This window comes from Schistocerca americana, chromosome 5 (assembly GCF_021461395.2).
Source record: "Schistocerca americana isolate TAMUIC-IGC-003095 chromosome 5, iqSchAmer2.1, whole genome shotgun sequence".
Classification (NCBI taxonomy): domain Eukaryota; kingdom Metazoa; phylum Arthropoda; class Insecta; order Orthoptera; family Acrididae; genus Schistocerca; species Schistocerca americana.
In genome coordinates, this window is record NC_060123.1 from 472,145,204 (window position 1) to 472,169,907 (window position 24,704).

A 24,704-nucleotide genomic window follows, 5' to 3' on the forward strand; every position below is an offset into this window, starting at 1 on the left:
CAGGTAGTAAAGGGAGACGAAAATTTAGTAGTCATGGGTGACTGGAATTCGAGAGTAGGAAAAGGGAGAGAAGAAAACATAGTGGGTGAATATGGATGGGGGGAGAGAAATGAAAGAGGAAGCCGTCTGGTAGAATTTTGCACAGAGCATAACTTAATCATAGCTAACACTTGGTTCAAGAATCATAAAAGAAGGTTCTATACATGGAAGAATCCTGGAGATACTAGAAGGTATCAGATAGATTATATACTGGTAAGACAGAGATTTAGGAACCAGGTTTTAAATTGTAAGACATTTCCAGGGGCAGATGTGGACTCTGACCACAATCTGTTGGTTATGAACTGTATCTTAAAACTGAAGAATCTGCAAAAAGGTGGGAATTTAAGAAGATGGGACCTGGATAAACCGACTAAACCAGAGGTTGTACAGAGTTTCAGGGAGAACATAAGGGAACAATTGACAGGAATGAGGGAAAGAAATACAGTAGAAGAAGAATGGGTAGCTCTGAGGGATGAAATAGTGAAGGCAGCAGAGGATCAAGTAGGTAAAAAGATGAGGGCTAGTAGGAATCCTTGGGTAACAGAAGAAATATTGAATTTAATTGATGAAAGGAGAAAATATAAAAACGCAGTAAATGAAGCAGGCAAAAGGGAATACAAATGTCTCAAAAATGAGATCGACAGGAAGTGCAAAATGGCTAAGCAGGGATGGCTAGAGGACAAATGTAAGAATGTAGAGGCTTATCTCACTAGGGGTAAGATAGATACTGCCTACAGGAAAATAAAAGAGACCTTTGGAGAAAAGAGAGCCACTTGTATGAATATCAAGATCTCATATGGAAACCCAGTTCTAAGCAAAGAAGGGAAAGCAGAAAGGTGGAAGGAGTATATAGAGGGTCTATACAAGGGTGATGTACGTGAGGACAATATTGTGGAAATGGAAGAGGATGTAGATGAAGATGAAATGGGAGATACAATACTGCGTGAAGAGTTTGACAGAGCACTGAAAGACCTGAGTCGAAACAAGGCCCCGGGAGTAGACAACATTCCATTGGAACTACTGACGGCCTTGGGAGAGCCAGTCCTGACAAAACTCTACCATCTGGTGAGCAAGATGTATGAGACAGGCAAAATACCCTCAGACTTCAAGAAGAATATAATAATTCCAATCCCAAAGAAAGCAGGTGTTGACAGATGCGTAAATTACCGAATGATCAGTTTAATGAGTCACAGCTGCAAAATACTAACGCGAATTCTTTACAGACGAATGGAAAAACTGGTAGAAGCCGACCTTGGCGAAGATCAGTTTGGATTCCGCAGAAATATTGGAACACGTGAGGCAATACTGACCCTATGCCTTATCTTAGAAAATAGATTAAGGAAAGGCAAACCTACGTTACTAGCATTTTTGGACTTGGAGAAAGCTTTTGACAATGTTGACTGGAATACTCTCTTTCAAATTCTAAAGGTGGCAGGGGTAAAATACAGGAAGCGAAAGGCTATTTAGAATTTGTACAGAAACCAGATGGCAGTTGTAAGAGTCGAGGGGCATCAAAGGGAAGCAGCGGTTGGGAAGGGAGTGAGACAGGGTTGTAGCCTATCCCCGATGTTATTCAATTTGTATATTGAGCAAGCAGTAAAGGAAACAAAAGAAAAATTCGGAATGGGTATTAAAGTCCATGGAGAAGAAATAAAAACGTTGAGGTTTGCCGATGACATTGTAATTCTGTCAGAGACAGCAAAGGACCTGGAAGAGCAGTTGAATGGAATGGATAATGTCTTGAAAGGAGGATATAAGATGAACATCAACAAATGCAAAACGAGGATAATGGAATGTAGTCGAATTAAGTCAGCTGATGCTGAGGGAATTAGATTAGGAAATGAGGCACTTAAAGTAGTAAAGGAGTTTTGCTATTTGGGGAGCAAAATAACTGATGATGGTCGAAGTAGAGAGGATATAAAATGTAGACTGGCAATGGCAAGGAAAGCGTTTCTGAAGAAGAGAAATTTGTTAACATCGAGTATAGATTTAAGTGTCAGGAAGTCATTTCTGAAAGTATTTGTATGGAGTGTAGCCATGTATGGAAGTGAAACATGGACGATAAATAGTTTGGACAAGAAGAGAATAGAAGCTTTCGAAATGTGGTGCTACAAAAGAATGCTGAAGATTAGATGGGTAGATCACATAACTAATGAGGAGGTATTGAATAGAATGGGGGAGAAGAGGAGTTTGTGGGACAACTTGACAAGAAGAAGGGCCCGATTGGTAGGGCATGTTCTGAGGCATCAAGGGATCACAAAGTTAGCATTGGAGGGCAGCATGGAGGGTAAAAATCATAGAGGGAGACCAAGAGATGAATACACTAAGCAGATTCAGAATGATGTAGGTTGCAGTAAGTACTGGGAGATGAAGAAGCTTGCACAGGATAGAGTAGCATGGAGAGCTGCATCAACCCAGTCTCAGGACTGAAGACAACAACAACAACATATTTGTTGTACCTTCACAGACTGTCCATTTTCACAAGAGTTGATGTACCAATTGCAGCTGTGTAAAACAGCGCAAGAACAGTGGTTGTAGAAAGATCGTAACCAAAAGGTACAGGGGGGTGGGGGGTCACATTTTGTCAGTGACAGTCAGTTTCAAACATGACAGGATTTTCTGCTCTCAGTGAATGCTAGTCCATCTTGAGCAGTTCCTGAGGAAAAATTGTGAAAGGGACACCACAAATGGACATTTAGAGTCAGCTACCTCACAAAAGCAGCTAATAATGCAGCGCACCCCCTGTTGGCCAAACAACACAGAAATTTGACAATAACTGACTGGAGACGATAAGTGTGGTCCAGTGAGTGATGATCCTCCCTCCCTCCATCCCTCCCTGTGGACCCGTGGCCTATTGTACAGCAAGCTCTCTGTCACGTCACAAATACAAGAAAAATTGCCAACCACTAAGTTTTCAGCTCCTTTTATGTGTCAAATGTCTTCATTAATTAAAACTTCTGGGCTGAATTGCCGTGGTCCATATATAAAACTTCTCCTCCTTCCTGACATTTCGTTGCTGGCTGCGGGCCACATCTTCTGAGGTGAGTCGGCGACTGGCTGCTAGGCGCTGGTGGTCCCACTTATATAGAGTGCTTAGATGGCGCCACCACTCGTCACGTGCTTTCGACTTCAAAACTATCTCTGGCTATCCCCCTGCGGGTTCGGGGGTAAGAATAGGCCCGCGGTATTCCTGCCTGTCGTAAGAGGCGACTAAAAGGAGTCTCAAACGTTTCGGCCTTATGTGATGGTCCCCTCTCGGGTTTGACCTCCATGTATCTAAATTATTCCGAAGAGCGAGCCAATTGGGGAAGGGCACCTTACATGGTGCACTGTATCCTTCGTGCAATTAGACCTATAGCCGTCTTTCTCGTCGTTGCAATGGTGTCCCGCTCGTTTTCGATCTCTTGGGCGATTACCACGCTGCACTCTGCAGTGTTTCTTTTAACTGTGACGACGACCTTGGCCATTTTTGCACCTAAGATCCAGCACGGTAGCCAGTCCGTTGTGGTGGGGTCGCCATGTACCCTCTTGGTTGTAGCCCCCTGACAACACAGGGATCGCTCTACTGATGCCTGCGCCGTTCACTCCCCACGTATGCCAAGGAGTAGATGCCCATCTCCCTGGGGCATCAGGACTCCCGGCAATGGCCATCCTGCCAGGTGGCCTTTGCTGTGGCTGGGTGGCGCCCGTGGGGAGGGCCCTTGGTCGGAGTAGGTGGCATCAGGGCGGATGACCCGCAATGAAGCGTGGTACATCATCTATCGCTGGTGGGCCTCCACCAGCAGTCTCTAAGCGATCGAGGTCTAACCTCAACGTGAAGAAATTGGATCAGAGATCGTTTCCCTCCCTAGCTACTCCATGGGAGGAACGACTTGCTAAAGAAGGCAGTGGAGAATATTCCCCCCGGTACCTCGTGTGTACGCGGGTTGATGGAGAATCTTTCATGTCGACCAAGCCCCAGTTTTTTGTGGAGCATTTAGAGGACAAGTTCGGGGAGGTGGAGGGCCTGTCCAAGATGCGCTCTGGTTCTGTGCTCATCAAAACGGCATCCTCTGCCCAGTCACGGAGGTTGCTCAATTGTGACAAGTTGGGGGATGTTTCCGTTAGCATCACGCCGCATAAGAGTCTCAACATGGTCCAGGGTATTATATTCCACAGGGATCTTCTTCTGCAGTCCGACGATGAATTACGCGCCAACCTCGAACGACGAGGTGTTCACTTCGTCCGGCGCGTCCATCGGGGTCCGAGGGATAATCAGATAGCCACCGGTGCCTTCATCTTGGCCTTTGAGGGTGATGTCTTACCCGAAAAGGTTAAGGTGATGGTTTACCGTTGTGATGTGAAACCATATATCCCTCCTCCGATGCGGTGTTTTAAATGCTGGAAGTTCGGGCACATGTCATCTCGCTGTACTTCCAGCATCACGTGTCGGGATTGCGGACGTCCTTCGCATCCTGATACTCCATGTGCTCCACCTCCCATTTGTGTTAACTGTGGAGAACACCATTCCCCCTGCTCACCGGACTGTCGGATCTTCCAGAAGGAAAGGAAGATAATGGAATATAAGACCCTGGACCGCCTGACCTACACCGAGGCAAGGCGGAAATATGAGCGGCTACATCCCGTGCCCATGACATCCACCTATGCCGCTGCTGCACAAGCAGTCCGATCCTCTCCCGTGTCGTCACGTACTGCTGCCTCTCAGCTATGTCTCAATGCACCGGCCCCCTTGATTGTTGGGGGCACTTCGCCCACTGTTGCTCCATCTACTCCAGGAGCAACACCACCCCAACCATCGGGGACATTCGCCCCCCCTTCCCAGCCGGAGAAGCGTAGGGCTTCTTCGGCCACTCCAGCCAGGAAGGGGTCCCTTGGGGCCCTCCCTTCCCAGGCTTTGCCCAGTGTCAAAGCGGACCCACGAAAAGTTTTGAAACAACAACCGGTCGCTGGTCATAGGGCTTCACGGTCGTCGTCCGTCCCTGAGACTGACCCAGTGGGGCCCTCCCAGCCAGACCCTCCCAAGGCACAGCGTGCGAAGCCGTTGAAGAAAAAGGCTCCCAAGCAACCTGACATTGCGGTGGCACCTGTCCCACCGCCACCCTCAAACTCTGCGTCTGAGGACGAGGTGGAGATCCTGGCGTCCGCTGAGGACCTCGATCTCGCCAGTCCCTCCGGCGCCATGGAAAGCACTGGCGCAGGTGCTCACTTGGAGGCAGCAGGTGACCCAGCGGCGTAATCTGCCTTCCCAGTCCCGTCACGCCTTTCCCAGCCATGGACAACACCATCCTCCAGTGGAACTGCAGCGGTTTCTTCCACCATCTAGCTGAGCTCCGCCAACTTATCAGCCTTCACCCTTTCTTCTGCATTGCTCTCCAGGAAACTTGGTTTCCAGCAATGCGAACCCCCGCCCTCCGTGGCTATCGGGGTTATTACAAGAACCGAGCAGCTTATGAAAGGGTGTCTGGTGGCGTCTGCATATATGATCTTCACACTCTGCACAGCGAGTCTGTCCCTCTCCAGACGCCTTTAGAGGCTGTCGCTGTACGCGTGTGGACGCCACAGGCTGTTACCGTCTGCAGTCTTTACATTCCACCGGATGGTGATGTCTCGCAGCATGTCCTGGCTGCACTGGTCGCCCAATTGCCGCCACCTTTCTTGCTATTGGGCGACTTCAACGCCCATAACCCTCTGTGGGGTGGGTCCGTGGCAACAGGTCGAGGCGCCATCGTTGAGCATTTATTGTCGCAGCTCGATCTCTCGCTGTTAAATGAAGGTGCCTTCACACACTTCAGTGTGGCGCATGGCACCTACTCCGCCATTGACCTTTCAATCTGTAGCCATAGCCTCTTACCATCTGTCCAATGGGGTGTGCATGACGACCTGTGTGGTAGTGACCACTTTCCGATCTTTTTGTCACTACCACAGCGCCACTCTTCTGGGCGCCCTAGCAGATGGGCTCTGAATAAGGCTGACTGGGATTTGTTCTCCTCCACTGCCGCTTTTGAGCCTCTCTCTACCGATGCCATTGATGCGGTGGTTCAATCGGTCACCACCGGCATCGTTACTGCCGCCGAATCTGCCATTCCCCATTCCTGTGGGTCCCCTCGGCGGAAGGCTGTGCCTTGGTGGTCGCCTGAGATCGCTGAAGCGATTAAAGATCGCCGGCGGGCGCTCCAGCGTCACAAGCGACATCCCTCCTTAGCGCACCTTATCGCCTTCAAACAGCTGCGTGCGCGGGCCCGCCTCCTTATCCGCCAAGGCAAGAAGGAGTGCTGGGAGCGGTATGTGTCCACCATTGGCCTCCATGTTACTCCCTCGCAGGTCTGGGCCAAGATTCGACGCGTCTACGGCTATCGGACCCCTGCCAGCGTCCCTGCGCTCTCACTGAATGGAGCCGTTTGTACCGACTCCGACGTCATTGCAAATCGCTTAGCAGAGCATTTTGCTACGAGTTCCGCTTCTGCGAATTACCCCCAGGCCTTCCGCTCCATTAAAGAGCGGCTGGAACGTCGGAGCCTTTCGTTTCGCACCAACCACCCGGAATCTTACAATGCTCCATTCAGTGAGTGGGAATTTCGCAGTGCCCTAGCTGCTTGCCCTGATACCGCTCCTGGGCCTGATGGCATCCACTGTCAGATGCTGAAACACCTTTCAGTGGATTGCCAGCAGCGCCTTCTCGATCTTTACAACCGTCTTTGGGTCGAGGGGGAGTTTCCGTCGCAATGGCGGGAAGGCATTGTCATCCCCGTTTTGAAACCTGGGAAGACCCCTCTGGAGGTGGACAGCTACCGTCCCATTAGCCTCACCAACGTTCTGTGTAAGTTGCTTGAACGGATGGTGAGTCGGCGCTTGCATTGGGTACTGGCGTCTCGGGGCCTTCTGGCTCCGTCTCAGGGTGGGTTCCGTAAAGGCCGCTCCGCCACCGACAATCTGGTGAGTCTGGAGTCGGCCATCCGTACTGCTTTTGCCCGCCGTCAGCACCTGGTCGCTGTCTTTTTCGACATGCGGAAGGCGTACGATACGACATGGCGTCATCACATTCTTTCTACGCTTCATGGATGGGGTCTTCGGGGTCCTCTGCCGATTTTTATCCGCAATTTTCTGTCGTGTCGTACCTTCCGCGTGCAAGTCGCGGCCTCGTATAGTTCCTCCCACGTCCAGGAGAACGGTGTGCCACAGGGCTCTGTTTTAAGTGTCTGTCTGTTTTTAATAGCCATTAACGGGCTTGCTGCGGCCGTGGGAAATTCTGTCTCCGCTTCCCTGTATGCTGACGACTTCTGCCTTTATTACAGCTCTACTGGCATTGCAGCTGTTGAACGTCAGCTACAGGGCGCTATCCGTAAGGCGCAGTCTTGGGCTGTAGCGCATGGTTTTCAGTTTTCGGCAGCCAAGACCTGCGTTATGCATTTCTGCCGGCGCCGAACAGTCCATCCTGAGCCGCGGCTTTATCTTGCCGACGAACTCCTTGCTGTGGTGGAGACCCACAGGTTTTTGGGGGTGGTTTTCGATGCCCGGTTGACTTGGCTGCCTCATATCCGGCAGCTGAAACAGACGTGTTGGCGGCATCTAAACGCTCTGAGATGCTTGAGCAACACCCGCTGGGGCGCCGACCGCTCTACACTGTTGCGGCTCTACCAGGCGTTAATCCAGTCCCGTCTGGATTATGGGAGCCTGGCTTATGGCTCAGCATCCCCATCTGCGTTACGGGTGCTGGACCCGATTCTCCACAGTGGGATACGCCTTGCCACTGGTGCTTTCCGCACCAGCCCTGTGGACAGCGTACTAGTGGAGGCAGGTGTACCTCCACTGCGGTTCCGACGCCAACGTTTGCTGGCCACTTATGCTGCCCATGTTCTCAGCTCGCCCGGGCATCCAAACTATCGCCTCCTGTTCCCGCGGTCGGTCGTCCGTATGCCAGAACGTCGGCCCCGGTCTGGTTGTACCATAGTGGTCCGCGTCAACGAGCTTCTCTCTGGGCTCCAGGGTTTCACTGTTCCACCTCCTTTCCGGGCTACTTTGCATACACCCCCATGGTGTGTTCGTCGCCCTAGCCTTCGGCTCGACTTGGCACAGGGCCCTAAGGACTCAGTCCCTCCAGAGGCCTTCCGGCGCCGCTTTTATTCCATCCTGGCCACATATCAGGGCTCTGGTGTTGTTTACACTGACGGTTCGATGGTTGCTGGTCGTGTCGGATATGCGCTCACTCTAGGGGACCTTTCCGAACAACGTTCCTTGCCGGATGGCTGCAGCGTTTACACTGCTGAACTGATCGCCATCTTTCGTGCCCTAGAGTATATCCGCTCCTGCTCAGGTGAGTCCTTCGTTATCTGTAGCGATTCCCTGAGCGGTTTACGAGCTCTCGACCAGTGTTTCCCTCGTTCTCGTCTGGTGATGGCTATCCACGAGTCTCTGCATACTCTCGCCTGTTGCGGCCGCTCTGTGGTCTTTGTGTGGACCCCCGGTCATGTCGGTATCCCGGGTAACGAACATGTTGACCGCCTGGCGAAAGAGGCCACCAGCAAGCCATCTCTGGACGTTGGCCTCCCAGAGACTGATTTGCGGGCAGTCTTCCGCCGCAAAATCTTGGCGCTATGGGACGATGAATGGCGCGAACTGACAATGCGCAATAAACTCCGTGCTATCAAGGAGACGACGGCTGTGTGGCGGTCATCCCTGCGAGCCACTCGCAGGGACTCAGTAGTTCTTTGCCGGCTCCGCATTGGCCACTCCCGGCTGACACACAGTTATTTACTGCGCCGGGAGGACCCTCCTCTATGTCGCTGTGGGGCAGCTTTGACAGTGGCCCACATTTTGCTGGCCTGCCCCCTTTTAGCTGTGGTCCGGCAGACATTTGCGCTGCCTGCTACGCTCCCTGCCCTTTTAACAGACGACTCCACTATGGCTGACTTAGTTTTACGTTTTATTCGGGCAGGGGGATTTTATCATTTACTCTGAGTGTTTCTGTTTTATTTTATTGTTTTGTGTTGATTCTGGCCTTTGGCCTATGCTTTTACACTGATTTTTTAATGTGTTTCTAAGTAGTTGGCCTTTCCTTTTTTATGTCTATGGTCGGCCAACCACCGTCACACTCTGTGTGGTTTTAGTTTGTTTTGTCTTGTCTTTGTCTCAGTATCTCTTGTTCTGTCTCGTCTGTGATCTCTTCTGTTCCTTGTTTTTATTCTCTGTGGGTGTTCTTTGTCTTTGGAAAAAGGGACTGATGACCATAGCAGTCTGGTCCCTTTAATCCCCCAAACCAACCAACTATCTCTGGCTAGTGCCATCTCTCTCGATTACAGGTAATCGATTGTCACTTCGTTGGTACAAAGTCGAACGCCGTATCTTGTCTAGTTTTAATCCTTCTTCTTTTTTATTAAAATTATTTCCGTGCTTGTAGATCTCTATAGCTTCTCTATACATGCAAGTATAAAAATGTGAGGTCCTAGCTATGACGTTTGTCTCACTAAATTTTATTTCGTGATCTCCGTCTTTGAAAACATGTTCCGCTACAGCTGATTTCTCTATCTGTCCCAATCTACAGTTCCTTTTGTGTTCCGTTAGGCAGGTATTAACACTCCTTTTAATTGTTCCAATGTAAACCATGCCACAGCTACACGGAATTTTATACACACCTGGGGAAGCTAAGGGGTGTCGTGCGTCTTTTGCCGATCTTAAAGTTTCGCTAATTTTCTTGGTAGGTCGAAAGATTGTCTCCACTTGAAACTTGGCCAAAACTTTACCAATACGGTCCGTAATGTTATGAATAAATGGAAGAAAAACTTTTCCAGCCGACGGTTGTTGTTGTCGTGTATTTTCGGACACTTTTCTTCTAGGGTGGAGTGCTTGATCTATTTCCTTGTCAGTGTACCCATTTCTCTTGAAAGCTGTTCGCAAATGGTTTAATTCATCTTGCAAGTAAATTGGCTCACAGATGTTATTAGCTCTGTCCACTAAAGTTTTTATGACTCCTCTCTTCTGCCTAGGATGATGATTCGAATTCTTATGTAGGTGACCATCGGTATGTGTGTCTTTCCTATATATTTTGTGCCCTAAAGTCCCATCTGCCCGTTTAATAACCAATACATCCAAAAAATTTAGTTGTCCATTATTCTCTTTCTCCATGGTGAATTGTACCCTTGGATTGAAACTGTTTATGTGCACCAAAAAATCACTCAGTTCCTCTTCAGCATGATTCCATATCACAAAGGTGTCATCCACATATCGATACCATTTTAAAGGGCTTTTTTTGGCCGACTGCAGCACCTGGTGTTCGAAAAATTCCATAAATAGATTAGCAATAGCAGGGCTTAGAGTGCTACCCATGGCCACCCCATCAATTTGTTCATAAAACTCGTTGTTATATTCAAAATAATTCGAGGATAGACAATGTCGAAACAAAGCTATTATATCAGCAGGAAACATATCAGCTATGTAAGAAAGAGCTTCGTCAACAGGGACCATGGTGAACAGGGATACTGCATCGAAACTGACAAGGATGTCACTTGGACTAACTGTGATCTCCCTCAGTTTTTCGATAAAATGCATGGAATTTTTAATATGCGTGTCAGTTTTACCTATATACGGTTGCAACAAAGAAGCAATATATCTAGCCAGCTCTTGAGTAGGAGCCCCAGTGGCACTTACTGTCGGTCTCAATGGGACATTGGGCTTGTGTACCTTAGGTAACCCATACAGTCTAGGAGGGTAAGCTTCAGTTTTGCAAAGGTATCTTTTATCTTCTGTAGGAATGGAAGAGCTTTTTATTTATCGCTGGGTAGCACTTAACACATCACATCAGTTGCCAGGATTACTGGATATGCAGATAAGTAATGCTGGCAACTGATGTGTTATGCATGGAGATCATATCAACCTGTATCACATCATAAACAGCCTGAAGATGATGCACTGAAGCATGGAAACTGTAGCGACAAAATAAAATAAAATGATAAGGACAGCTGTAGGTGTTTTTATTTATTTGTCACAATATTAAATGGCAGTCATCCCAGAGACCTCCTGCTTAAAAGGACGGACATACAAAACCGAAGTAATGGGTTTTTGATATGTAAAAATAGTCAGTGGTGAAGCTTCCATTTGAGGTCAGAAGTATCTGAATTGTCTCGTAAATTGCTAACAGCTCTCTATCGTATGCACTCTGCTTCTGTTGGACTGGGTGCAACTTTTTAGAGAAAAACTTTAGTGGCTGCCAGTGTTGGTGTACTTGTTTATGGAGTACTGCTCTGACTGCCAACTGACTTACATCAACCACTATAGCCAGGCATGTGTGAGATACCACCTGGAGGTTGCGGAACGCCTTGTCCCTTTGGAATCTCCACTTAACATGTCTGCTTCCAGTGATGTCACTGCCCACAAGTGCATCCACAAGTGGTGTGTGTAAAGCCATCTTTGCTAGGAGATGACAGTGATAGAAATTTACCATACCCAACAGTAATCTCAATTGCTGGTAATCTGCCTGCTTTGGCAAAGATTGTAGCTTTGTAATCTTCTGCGCCAACGATCAAATGCTATCAGTCGAAACAGTATGATCCAGGAAGGTGACTTGAGTCTTCCCTGTGATGCTTTTGTTTTCTTTTAATACCGCTCCATGGCCAAATGCCCATTGGTCTAAATTACACCAATGTTCATGCACTTGCACACCAGACGAGAACACCAAGATCTCATCCACGTAAGTGAAACAAAATGAAAGTACCTCATCCACATGACATTGCCATGCCCTAACAGAGTTTTTGAGGCAAAAAGACATGAATAAAAATTCAGATAAACCAAAAGATGTGATCACTAGTCTTCCCAAATGTCACTTGTCACTACTTGTATTTGTTACTTGCTTTTGCACAGTTGAGATTGCTAAAAAGCTATGTGCCAGCTAGCGCATATGTGAAGTTCTCTTGTTGGGGACCAGACACCGGTCTGGTATTGTTCTTCCATTTAACACCCAGTAATCACCACATGGCCTCCATAAGCCATCTTTCTCCTGGACAAGATATAGGGGCAGAGACCATTGGCTGTCAGTCTGGTGAACGATTCCAGTGTGCAGTATTTCCTTGCTAAATTGCTTTTGGCTCTGTTGAGCATTCAGGTGCAGTTCTGTGTGTACATAGTGGGTTGGATTGTCTGAGTGTTGTATGGATATCATGCACTGAATTGCACTTGATGCTATTGCAGTGAACCTGTACCTGCAAATCACTTGGTGGATTGCTTGCACAGTCCTCAGAATTCTTCTGTGTTGTAACGCTGCTGTGTTTATTAGTGGTGCATACAGTTTTGATTCCCTGTGTACTCTGTGGGAGCTCTTCTGTTGGTCCTGAATTCAACTATTAGTGTCTTGTCATTGCTGTTGTGTGGGCATCTGTGCTGCCAGTGCTTCCACTGTGGTTCTTAAGCTTCGGATTTCATCTGAAATGCTCAATAGTGGTCATATCTTTTGCGCATGATACTGTTGGTGTCATGGAATTGTTGATAGCCATAGCAAAGTCCTCTAGTACATATGTTCAAATTGTATAATGTTTGTAACTATGAATTATATACTGAAAAATTGAAATAATTGGGACCATGATACACTGCCCATTTTTTGTTTCAGGTTGGATATAGTATCAGATTTGAAGATTGTACTTCAGAACGAACGATTATCAAGTACATGACAGATGGAACCCTGCACAGAGAATTCTTGTCTGAACCTGATCTTTTAAGTTACAGGTAGGATGTTCATTGTAAATATGATTTAGTTTCTACATCGTGATGAAGTTCGGATATTGGATCCACAGTTGAAGAACGTTGAAAATGGAGAATATTTTTTCCAGCAGCAGCTTGATTTACTCATTTCTTAGAGAAGATGGTTCGGAAATATGTAACTTAATTTTCAAATACACATCATCATATGAGGCATTACGTATGGCTAGGGACAAGAAAATGTAGCATCTATTTTTGGCAAAGTTTGCATCTATTTTTTGCAAAAGTCACATTATTTTTGTAAAAATTTGTGCCTTTTTATTTATTTATTTACTTATTTATTTATTTATTTCTTTGTGAATGATTAGACATGCATATTTAAAAGAGAAGACAAACAAAGCCTTAGTTGTTTGAAATTGACTGTTAAAAAAAATTGCTGATTGGCAATTTTGTGACTGGAATATTTACCTGTGCAAAAACTTCACCACGTTTTTTTTTTTTTTCTGAAATGGGCTTTGTTTTCTTCTTTTGGCTGTTTTTGAGCTTTCAAAAATAATTTTTCTGTTGAAAAGTAAGAGCGTATTACCACCAGTGAACTTCATTTTTGATTTAAATTGTTTCTAGGCATTATTTGTCTTTTCATGCTCAATTCAAGGATTAAAAAATATGCAGACTGTTAATTTCAGTCATTCGTGGGCATTCATATCTGTGCAACCCATGAAAGCTACAAATAGAACTGGCAAGGCAGTTACCACCATAGAAGTAGAACTGAACGTGCATTAAATCTATAACATTAGGGGAAGAATCTTGAGAAATGTTACAGATTCCCCCCCCCCCCCCCCCCCCCCCCAGTCACTGTAGCACTGAGTGTGGGCACTATAGGCTATAATGGCAGATGACCACGAACTTGAACAAATTAGAATTTTGACTACAGGATGGGAGAGGAGCGGCACTCGGAAACAAGCCCCACCTCCCTTTTGCAGGGCAGCAACCCTTTCCAGAACTGACAAATTGACACAGGGATCGCCGATCTCTTCTGTTCTTGTAAGGGTTGTAATTAAAATCCACAGTGGACCAGGATTAGTCACTTCACTTGTTTCAAAATGAGAAAAGAAAACAACGAGCAGCCTAATAGTAGTAACTGTTGTGACAGATGAAAACTGTGTTTCAGACTGGCAGATATACTAGTAACTTCATGTTTTGTGGGCAATTTTTTTTTACTATTGTGCCATCCAAGCATACCTGTAAGGCCACTTCTAGCCTTCAGTCAGTCTCCTACTTCATGAATTCCATAGACTAGGTACCTTATGGGTTGAAGATCCCTAATTCTGTGTAAGAGTAACAGTGACATATTTGGGTAATGAAACTTTGAGTCAGGCCATGAGACATGGCTATGACGGTAAGAGCATTGCACACAGAAAGGGCCAGATATGTCCCGATACCACAGACAGGTTTCATTCAAAATAATTTTCATTGTAGTTGTGATGATGTACTGGCAGTTGAATGTTGAAATTGAACTAACTCAGTTTTTTTGTAGGCAGTGGTAGCCATATGTAACAGATTGATAGATGAGAAATAGATTATAATGAAAACAGGGTACTGAACATGCATTTCTTTTACGTAACTGGAGCATTTTTAGAATTTATAGCCCGTTCCAGGACATAAGAAGTAATAAAGTACTACAAGGAATTAGTATTTTTATCTTTGGACATTTTTATTGACAGTAACAGTTTTAAAATAAGCAGTTGGGTAATTCTCTTATTAATTTATCCACTCCCCCCTGCGGGTTCGGGGGTTAGAATAGGCCCGTGGTGCGGTATTCCTGCCTGTCACAAGAGGCGACTAAAAGGAGTCTCAAATGTTTCGGCCTTATGTGATGGTCCCCTCTCGGTTTTGACCTCCATCTTTCTAAATTGTTCCGAAGAGCGAGCCAATTGGGGAAGGGCGCCTTACATGGTGCACTGTATCTGTCGTGCATTGAGACCTTTAGCCGGCTTTCTCATTGTTGCAGTGGTGTCCAGCTCGTTTTCCATCTCTTGGGCGAGGGTACGTCCATGGGTGCGATTTCCACGCTGCACTGTGCAGTGTTGCTTTTCGCTGCGACAACGACCTCATACATTTTTGCACCTAAGATTCAGCACAGTAGCCAGTCCATTGTGGTGGGGCCGCCATGTACCCTGTTGGTTGTAGCCCCCTGACAACACAGGGATCGCTCTACTGATGCCTGCGCCGTTTACTCCCCATGTGTGCCAAGGAGTAGATGCTCATCTCCCTGGGGCATCAGGACTCCCAGCAATGGCCATCCTGCCAGGTGGCACTTGCTGTGGCTGGGTGGCGCCCATGGGGAGGGCCCTTGGTCGGAGTAGGTGGCATCAGGGTGGATGACATGCAATGAAGCGTGGCACATCATCTCTTGCTGGTGGCCAGCCACCAGCAGTCTCTAAGCGTTCGAGGGCTCATTTTAAAGGTAACTTTTATGACCCCAAATCGTTCCCATCCCTGGCCACACCATGGGAGGAACGAAAGGCAATGAATGACAGTGACACGTATTCGCCCCGGTATCTCATCTGTACCAGAGCTGATGGGGAATCCTTTGTCTCCGTGAAGCCTCAGTTCTTTGTAGGGCATTTACAGGACAAGTTTGGGGAGGTGGAGGGCTTGTCCAAAATGCGCTCTGGGTCAGTTTTGATAAAAACGGCATCCTCCGCCCAGTCATGCAGGTTACTTGCTTGTGACAAGTTGGGGGATGTTAACGTTACCATCACACCACATAAGAGTTTAAATATGGTCCAGGGTGTTATTTTCCACAGGGACCTACTTTTTCAGTCTGATGACGAGCTGCGCACCAACTTAGAGCGTAGAGGTGTTCATTTTGTCCGGCGCGTTCATCGGGGTCCGAGGGACAATCAGGTTGCTACCGGTGCCTTCATCTTGGCCTTCGAGGGTGATACATTACTGGAGAAGGTCAAGGTGATGGTCTACCGTTTTGACGTCAAGCCCTCTATCCCTCCCCCGATGTGGTGCTTTAAGTGCTGGAAGTTCAGCCATATGTCTTCCCGCTGCACTTCCAGCCTCACATGTCGAGATTGCGGACGCCCATCTCATCCCGATACTCCATGTGCTCCGCCTCCCATCTGTGTCAACTGTGGAGAGCCTCATTCACCTTGCTCGCCAGACTGCAGGATCTTACAGAAAGAACGCAAAATCATGGAATATAAGACCCTGGACCGACTGACTTACACTGAGGCTAAGCGGAAATTTGAACGGCTACATCCAGGGCGCATGATGGCATCTTATGCCTCAACTGTCACTCCTGGTCCAGCTCCTTTAGCTGCACCACAAACAGTCAGCTCTCAGAGTCAGAGGACCTCACCTGCCCCCTTGACGATGGGGGCCCCTTCTCTCACTGTTGCTCCCACACCATCTACCTCGGGAGCAGCACCCACTAAACCACCGGGGACACCAGTCCCCACTTCTAAGCCGGAGAAGAGTAAGTCTTCTTCGGCTTCTCTCGCTCGGAAGGGATCCCTTGGGTCACTCCCTTCCCAGGTTCCTACCAGCGGCACAGCAGACACCAACCAGTGGCTGAAGAAGCCACAGGTCGCTGGTCGTCGAACTTCGCAACAACGACAACCAAAGGAACAGTGAGAGAAAATGACATTGAAGACCCGTAAGACCAAGGCACCTGCGGTGGCACCTACTCCACCGCTACCTACAAGCTCTGCGTCTGAGGATGCGGTGGAGATTCTTGCGTCTGCTGAGGACCTCAGTCTCGCCGGTCCCTCAGTCGCAATGGATAGCACTTGCACGGCTGCTCCATCGGAGGCAGCAGGTGAACCAGAAGCGTAATCTGCCTTCCCAGTCCCGTCACGCCTTTCTCAGCCATGGACAATTCCATCCTCCAGTGGAACTGCAGCGGTTTCTTCCACCATCTACCTGAGCTCCGACAACTTATCAGCCTTCACCCTTTCTTCTGCATTGCTCTTCAGCAAACTTGGTTTCCAGCAATGCGAACCCCCGCTCTCCATGGCTATCGGGGTTATTATAAGAACCGGGCAGCTTATGAAAGGGTGTCTGGTGGCGTCTGCATATATGTCCTTAGCTCTCTTCACAGCGAGTCTATCCCTCTACAAACAGCTTTAGAGGCTGTCGCTGTTCGGGTGTGGACGCCACAGGCTGTTACCGTCTGCAGTCTTTACCTTCCACCGGATGGTGATGTCGCGCAGCATGTCCTGGCTGCGCTGATAGCCCAATTGTCGCCACCTTTCTTATTACTGGGCGACTTCAACGCGCATAACCCTCTGTCGGGTGGGTCAGTGGCGACAGGTCGAGGTGCCACCATTGAGCATTTATTGGCACAGCTCGATCTTTCGCTGTTAAATGATGGTTCCTTCACACACTTCAGTGTGGCGCATGGCACATACTCCGCCGTTGACCTTTCGATCTGCAGCCCTAGCCTCTTACCATCCGTCCAATGGAGAGTGCATGACAACCTGTGTGGTAGTGACCACTTTCCGATCTTTCTGTCACTGCCACAGCGTCAGTCTTCTGGGCGGCCTTGTAGGTGGGCCATGAATAAGGCTGACTGGGACTTGTTTTCCTCCATTGCCGCTATTGAGCCTCTCTCTAATGATGGCATTGATGCGGTGGTTCAATCGGTCAACACGGGCATCGTTACTGCCGCCGAATCTTCCATTCCCAGTTCTTCTGGGTCCCCTCGGCGGCGGACTGTGCCTTGGTGGTCGCCTGAGATCGCTGAAGCGATTAAAGATCACCGGTGGGCGCTCCAGCGTCACAAGCGACATCCCTGCATTGAACACCTCATTACCGTCAAACGTCTGCGTGTCCGCCGCCTTATCCGCCTATGCAAGTAGGAGTGCTGGGAGCGACATGTGTCCACCATTGGCCTCCATGTCTCTCCATTGCAGGTCTGGGCCAAGATCCGATGCCTCTATGGCTATCGGACCCCTGTCAGCGTCCCTGCGCTCTCACTGAATGGAGCAGTTTGTACAGACTCCAACGAAATTGCCAACCGCTTGGCAGAGCATTTTGCTCTGAGTTCCGCTTCTTCCAATTACCCCCTGGCCTTCCGCTCCATTAAAGAGCGGATGGAACGTCGGAGCCTTTCTTTTCGCACCCATCATTCCGAATCCTACAATGCTCCATTTAGTGAGTGGGAATTTCACAGTGCCCTTGCCGCTTGCCCTGATACCGCTCCTGGGCCAGATCGCATCCACTGTCAGATGCTGCAACACCTTTCAGTGGACTGCAAGCGACGCCTCCTCGACCTTTACAACCGTCTCTGGGTCGAGGGTGAGTTTCCGTTGCAGTGGCGGGAAAGCATTGTCATCCCCGTTTTGAAACCGGCCAAGAGCCCTTTGGAGGTGGACAGCTACCGCCCCATTAGCCTCACCAACGTTCTTTGCAAACTTCTCGAACAGATGGTGAGCCGGCGCTTGAATTGGGTACTGGACTCTCGGGGCCTGGCTCCGTCTCAGGGTGGGTTCCGTAAAGGCCGCTCCGCCACCGACAATCTGGTGAGTCTGGAATCGGCCATCCGTACTGCCTTTGCCCGCCGTCAGCACCTGGTCGCTGTCTTTTTCGACATGCGGAAGGCGTACGATATGACATGGCGTCATCACATACTTTCTACGCTTCATGGATGGGGTCTTCGGGGCCCTCTGCCGATCTTTATCCGAAATTTTTTGCCGTATCGTACCTTGCGCGTGCAAGTCGCGGCCTCCCATAGTTCCTCCCGAGTCCAGGAGAACGGAGTACCACAGGGATCTGTCCTCAGTGTCTGCCTGTTTTTAATCGCAATAAACGGGCTCGCTGCGGCGGTGGGAAATTCTGTCTCCGCTTCCCTGTATGCTGACGACTTCTGCCTTTACTACCGCTCTACTGGCATTGCAGCTGTTGAATGTCAGCCACAGGGCGCTATCCGCATGGCGCAGTCTTGGGCTGTAGCGCATGGTTTTCAGTTTTCGGCTGCCAAGACCCACGTTATGCATTTCTGCCAGTGCCGAACAGTCCATCCTGAGCCGTGGCTTTATCTTGCCAACGAACCCCTTGCTGTGGTGGAGACCCACAGGTTTTTGGTTGTAGTTTTTGATGCCCGGCTGACTTGGCTGCCTCATATTCGTCAGCTTAAACAGGCCTGTTGGCGGCATCTAAATGCTCTGAGATGCTTGAGCCACACCCGATGGGGCGCCGACCGATCTACCCTGTTACGGCTCTACCAGGCGTTAATCCAGTCTCATCTGGATTATGGGAGCCTGGCTTATGGCTCAGCATCCCTATCTGCGCTGCGGGTACTGGACCCATTCCTACACAGCGGAATACGCCTTGCCACTAGTGCTTTCCGGACCAGCCCAGTGGACAGCATAGTTGAGGAGGCAGGTATCCCTCCATTGTGGTTCAGGCGCCAAAATTTACTGGCCGCTTATGCTGCCCATGTTTTTAGCTTGCCCAGGCATCCAAACTATCGTTTCCTGTTCCCGCGATCGCTCGTCCATCTGCCAGAACGTTGGCCCCGGTCAGGTTGTACGATCACGGTCCGCGTCAAAGAGCTTCTCTCCGGGCTTAGGGCTTTCACTGTTCCACCTCCTTTTCGGGGTCACTTTGCGTACACCCCCATGGTGAGTTCCTCGCCCTTGCCTTCGGCTCGACTTGGCACAGGGCCCGAAGGACTCAGTCCCTCCAGAGGCATTCCGCCGCCGCTTTTATTCCATCCTGGCCACGTATCAGGGCTCTGACATTGTTTACACTGATGGTTTGATGGTTGCTGGTCGTGTCGGTTATGCGCTAACTCTAGGGGACCATTCCGAACAACGTTCCTTGCCGGCTGGCTGCAGCGTTTACACTGCTGAGCTGGTCGCCATCTTTCGAGCCCTAGAGTATATCCGCTCCTGCTCAGGTGAGTCCTTCGTGATCTGTAGCGATTCCCTGAGCGGTTTACGAGCTCTCGACCAGTATTTCCCTCGTTCTCGTCTGGTGATAGCTATCCAGGAGTCCCTGCGTACTCTTGCCCGTTGCGACCGTCTGTGGTCTTTGTGTGAAGCCCCAGTCATGACGGAATCCCGGGCAATGAACATGTTGACCGCCTGGCGAAAGAGACCACCAGGCAACCATCTCTGGATGTTGGCCTCCCAGAGACTGATTTGGGACGCTGAATGGCGCGATCGGATCACGCCCAATAAACTCCGTGCCATTAAGGAGACGACGACTGTATGGCGGTCATCCACGCACACCAACCGCAGGGACTCAGTCGTCCTTTGTCGGCTCCACATTGGCCACTCCCGGCTGACACACAGTTACTTGCTGCGTCGGGAGGACCCTCCTCTGTGTTGCTGTGGGGCGGCTTTGACAGTGGCCCACATTTTGTTGGCCTGCCCCCTTTTAGCTGTGGTCAGGCGGACATTTGCACTGCCTGATACGCTCCCTGCCCTTTTAACTGATGACCCTGCTATGGCTGGCTTAGTTTTACGTTTTATTCGGGCAGGGGTTTTTTATCATTTAATATGAGTGTTTATGTTTTATTTTATTGTTTTGTGTTGATTCTGGCCTTTGGCCTACGGTTTTAAACTGAGTTTTTAATGTGTTCTCGGTGGTTGGCTTTTCCTTTTTTATTCTATGGTCGGCCAACCACTGCCACACTCAGTGTAATTTTAATTTCTTGTGTCTGTTCTTTGTCTGAGTTTTCCTTGTCCTGTGTTGTCTGTTGTCTCTATTATCCGTTTTTTACTCTGTGTGGTAGTTTTTGAGTTTTGGAACAAGGGACTGATGACCGTTGCAGTCTGGTCCCTTTAATCCCACAAACCAACCAACTAATTTATCCACTATTTGAAACTACCTGCAACTTATCGAAGTTTCAGAGAGAACTTTTGAAAATGTTGCCTAAAGGTTCAAACTGACTTTGATTTTGGGACCTTTGGGTAATGCTAATTTTTTCAAGAATATGTTGTCACTAAGGCTTCTCACATCCGAGTTTTCATATTCCAGAATAATGACAGTTGTCGGCATTATCATGAGCACAAAAATAAGAATGCACATGTTGCCTATGACTCCATTCTGTAAGTGCATGGACTTTCCAAATGACATTTTCCACCTTTTTTGTGGAAGTGTGTTAACAGGCATTATGCTTCTAATCTATTTGCATTATTTTTAATTCCATGGGTTGCAGTTTGATACTGCTGTTGTATTATGTGCTACACAGTGAGATTAGACATGTATTGTAGAAAAAGATAAGTCTCCATAAACAACAAATATGTATTTAGGTATTATGCCTTCAAAATATATAATAAATTTATGACTTAGCTACTGATTTAATCATCATTAATATTTATCATACAATATTATCTTTCTGTCTGTTTCAGTGTAATGATTATCGATGAAGCTCATGAGCGCACACTACACACAGATATATTGTTTGGACTTGTAAAGGATATAGCAAGATTTAGATCAGACCTAAAACTGCTTATCTCTAGTGCTACACTGGACGCACAAAAGTTCTCTGAATTTTTTGATGATGCTCCCATATTTAAAATACCAGGTATGGTAAAACTAGAGATAAATGGTCATTGTAGAACCAGCTTACTTTGATGTTTGTGTTTGTATAGGCTCTTCCTTATATGGTGCAAGCACTGTATCCAGCATTGCGCAGGGACCGTTACTCCTATAAACAGGTTTTGATTGCTGCACATGCTTCAGCCCATTTCTTGGCCAGTGTGGCAGATGGTGTACCAGTTTTTGCCAAGAATAAAGTACACAAGCGAGGTGTGGCCTGGGAAAGAAGTCCAAGAAAATCTTTGCACCATTTAGCTTATCAGACTAGTGCATCAGTAGCATCTGAGCATCAAAAACACCTCATAATAATACTATCATAGACATGTTGGTGATGTGTGTTGCTGCACTGTCTGTATGATGTAATGGTAGATGTTTTTGTTAAGTCTCTCAAAAAAAGGATGCAGTATATTATTCACAAACCTAACAAAGCTATGATGTGGTGGAAAAAGATCGGTCCAATAATTTTTGTTGTTCTAATTGCATACCATACTCCTGTTTTCACACAATGATAAGGCTTTTGATGAGGATTTTCAGAATTCTATTGTTCTGGATGTTTGCATTCCCTGATAAATGCAGGTGTGCTTCATCGGAAATGAGAGCATCATCCACTGACTGTGATATCCAATTGCAGTACTGACACTGAGCAGTAGTGCGTTAATTGGTCAGTCGATGCACTGCTGTTACTTTGTAAGGTTTCAGTTTGGGTTTGTGCATGCGTAGCCCAAAGAGCAGGCCTTGTTGGCACACCAGTGTGAAAGTGCTGAATGACACAGTGGTCATTTACATGTTTCCTTGGAACTACCTTTTTCTTAAAAAAAGAAAAAAAAAATATCTAGAGGGTTGCGCAACCTAGCTTTCAGTGACTTTGAACATAATATCTTTGTACCCTAATTCTTATGGTTTCTTATATTATTGTTGCCTTTTCTCTCTTACACATAATCTTTTGCACACCATCAGATTCAATACTTATGATATACCGGATTAAACTCTTTTAGTACTGGATTAAACTCTTTACATGCCAACACCCAATTTAAATGGCTCAGCTTCAAATGAATACATACAACATCTTCTACATCTACATCCGTACTCCACAAGCCACCTGACGGTGTGTGGCGGAGTGTACCTTGAGTACCTCTATTGGTTCTCCCTTCTATTCCAGTCTTGTATTGTTTGTGGAAAGAAAGATTGTCGGTATGCCTCTGTGTGGACTCTAATCTCTCTGATTTTATCCTCATGGTCTCTTCGCGAGATTTTCGTAGGAGGGAGCAATATACTGCTTGACTCCTCGGTGAAGTTATGTTCTCAAAACTTCAACAAAATCCCGTACTGAGCTACTGAGCGTCTCTCCTGCAGAGTCTTCCACTGGAGTTTATCTATCATCTCCGTAATGCTTTCGCAATTGCTAAATGATCCTTTAATGAAGCGCGCTGCTCTCTGTTGGAACTTCTCTCTCTCTTCTATCAACCCTATCTGGTACGGATCCCACACTGATGAGCAATATTCAAGCAGTGGGCGAACAAGTGTACTGTAACCTACTTCCTTTGTTTTCGGATTGCATTTCCTTAGGATTCTTCCAATGAATCTCAGTCTGGCATCTGCTTTACCGATGATCAACTTTATATGATCATTGCATTTTAAATCACTTCTAATGCCTATTCCCAGGTAATTTCTGGAATTAACTGCTTCCAGTTGCTGACTTTATATTGTAGCTAAATGATAAAGGATCTTTCTTTCTGTATATTCGCAGCACATTACATTTGTCTACATTGAGATTCAGTTGCCATTTCCTGCGCCATGCGTCAGTTTGTTGCAGATCCTCCTGCATTTCAGTACAGTTTTCCATTGTTAAAACCTCTCGATATACTACAGCATCATCCACAAAAAGCCTCAGTGAACTTCCAATGTTATCCATAAGATCATTTATGTATATCATGAATAGCAACGGTCCTATGACACTCCCCTGCGGCACACCTGAAATCACTCTTACTTCGGAAGACTTCTCTCCATTGAGAATGACATGCTGCGTTCTGTTATCTAGGAACTCTTCAGTCCAATCACACAATTGGTCTGATAGTCCATATGCTCTTACTTTGTTCATTAAACGACCGCGGGGAACTGTATCGAACGCCTTGCGGAAGTCATGGAACACGGTATCTGCCTGGGAACCCGTGTCTATGGCCCTCTGAGTCTCGTGGACGAATAGCATGAGCTGGATTTCACACGATCGTCTTTTTCGAAACCCATGCTGATTCCGACAGAGTAGATTTCTAGTCTCCAGAAAAGTCATTATACTTGAATGTAATACGTGTTCCAAAATTCTACAACTGATCGATGTTAGAGAAATAGGTCTATAGTTCTGCACATCTGATCGACGTCCCTTCTTGAAAATGGGGATGACCTGTGCCCTTTTCCAATCCTTTGGAATGCTACGCTCTTCTAGAGACCTACGGTACACCGCTGCAAGAAGGGGGGCAAGTTCCTTCGTGTACTCTGTGTTAAATCAAACTGGTATCCCATCAGGTCCAGCGGCCTTTCCTCTTTTGAGCGATTTTAATTGTTTTTGTATCCCTCTGTCATCTATTTCGATATCTACCATTTGTCATCTGTGTGACAATCTAGAGAAGGAACTACAGTGCAGTCTTCCTCTGTGAAACAGCTTTGGGAAAGAGACATTTAGTATTTCGGCCTTTAGTCTGTCATCCTCTGTTTCAGTACCATTTTGGTCACAGTGTGTCTGGACATTTTGTTTTGACGTAAGACCAAAATTTGTTAGGATTTTCTGCCAAGTCAGTACATAGAACTTTACTTTCGAATTCATTGAACGCCTCTCGCATAGCCCTCCTCACACTACATTTGTACGATGGTTTTGAACTTTGTCCACTGATCCTCAACACTATCTGTTCTTGAGACAAAACTTTTGTGTTGAGCCGTCAAGTACTCTGAAATCTGCTTTTTGTCACTTTTGCTAAACAGAAAAATCTTCCTACCTTTTTTAATATTTCTATTTACGACTGAAATCATCAATGCAGTAACCGCTTTAGGATCACTGATTCCCTGTTCTGTGTTAACTGTTTCAAATAGTTCAGTTCTGTTTGTCACCAGAAGGTCTAATATGTTATCGCCACGAGTTGGTTCTCTGTTTAACTGCTCAAGGTAGTTTTCAGATAATGCACTTAAAAAAATTTCACTGGATTCTTTGTCCCTGCCACCCATTATAAATGTTTGAGTCACCCAGTCTATATCTGGCAAATTAAAATCTCCTCCCAGAACTATAACATAGTCGGGAAATTTACTTAAAATATGTTCCAAATATTCCTTCAGGTGCTCTGCCACAACAGCTGCTGAGCCAGGGAGCCTATAGAGATATCCAATTACCATGTTTGAGCCTGCTGTAACTGTGACCTTCACCCAAATTATTT

General features: G+C 47.2%; 1 protein-coding gene across 1 annotated transcript in view; it reads left to right on the top strand.

Moving 5' to 3' along the window:
• LOC124615466 (pre-mRNA-splicing factor ATP-dependent RNA helicase DHX16) overlaps positions 1-24,704 on the top strand; it is a 136,392-nt gene that overhangs the window by 51,740 nt on the left and 59,948 nt on the right. Inside the window, exons 8-9 of the mRNA XM_047143376.1 lie at positions 12,632-12,747; positions 21,096-21,271. Coding sequence (XP_046999332.1) covers positions 12,632-12,747; positions 21,096-21,271 — 292 coding nt within the window. The remainder of the gene's footprint in view (positions 1-12,631; positions 12,748-21,095; positions 21,272-24,704) is intronic.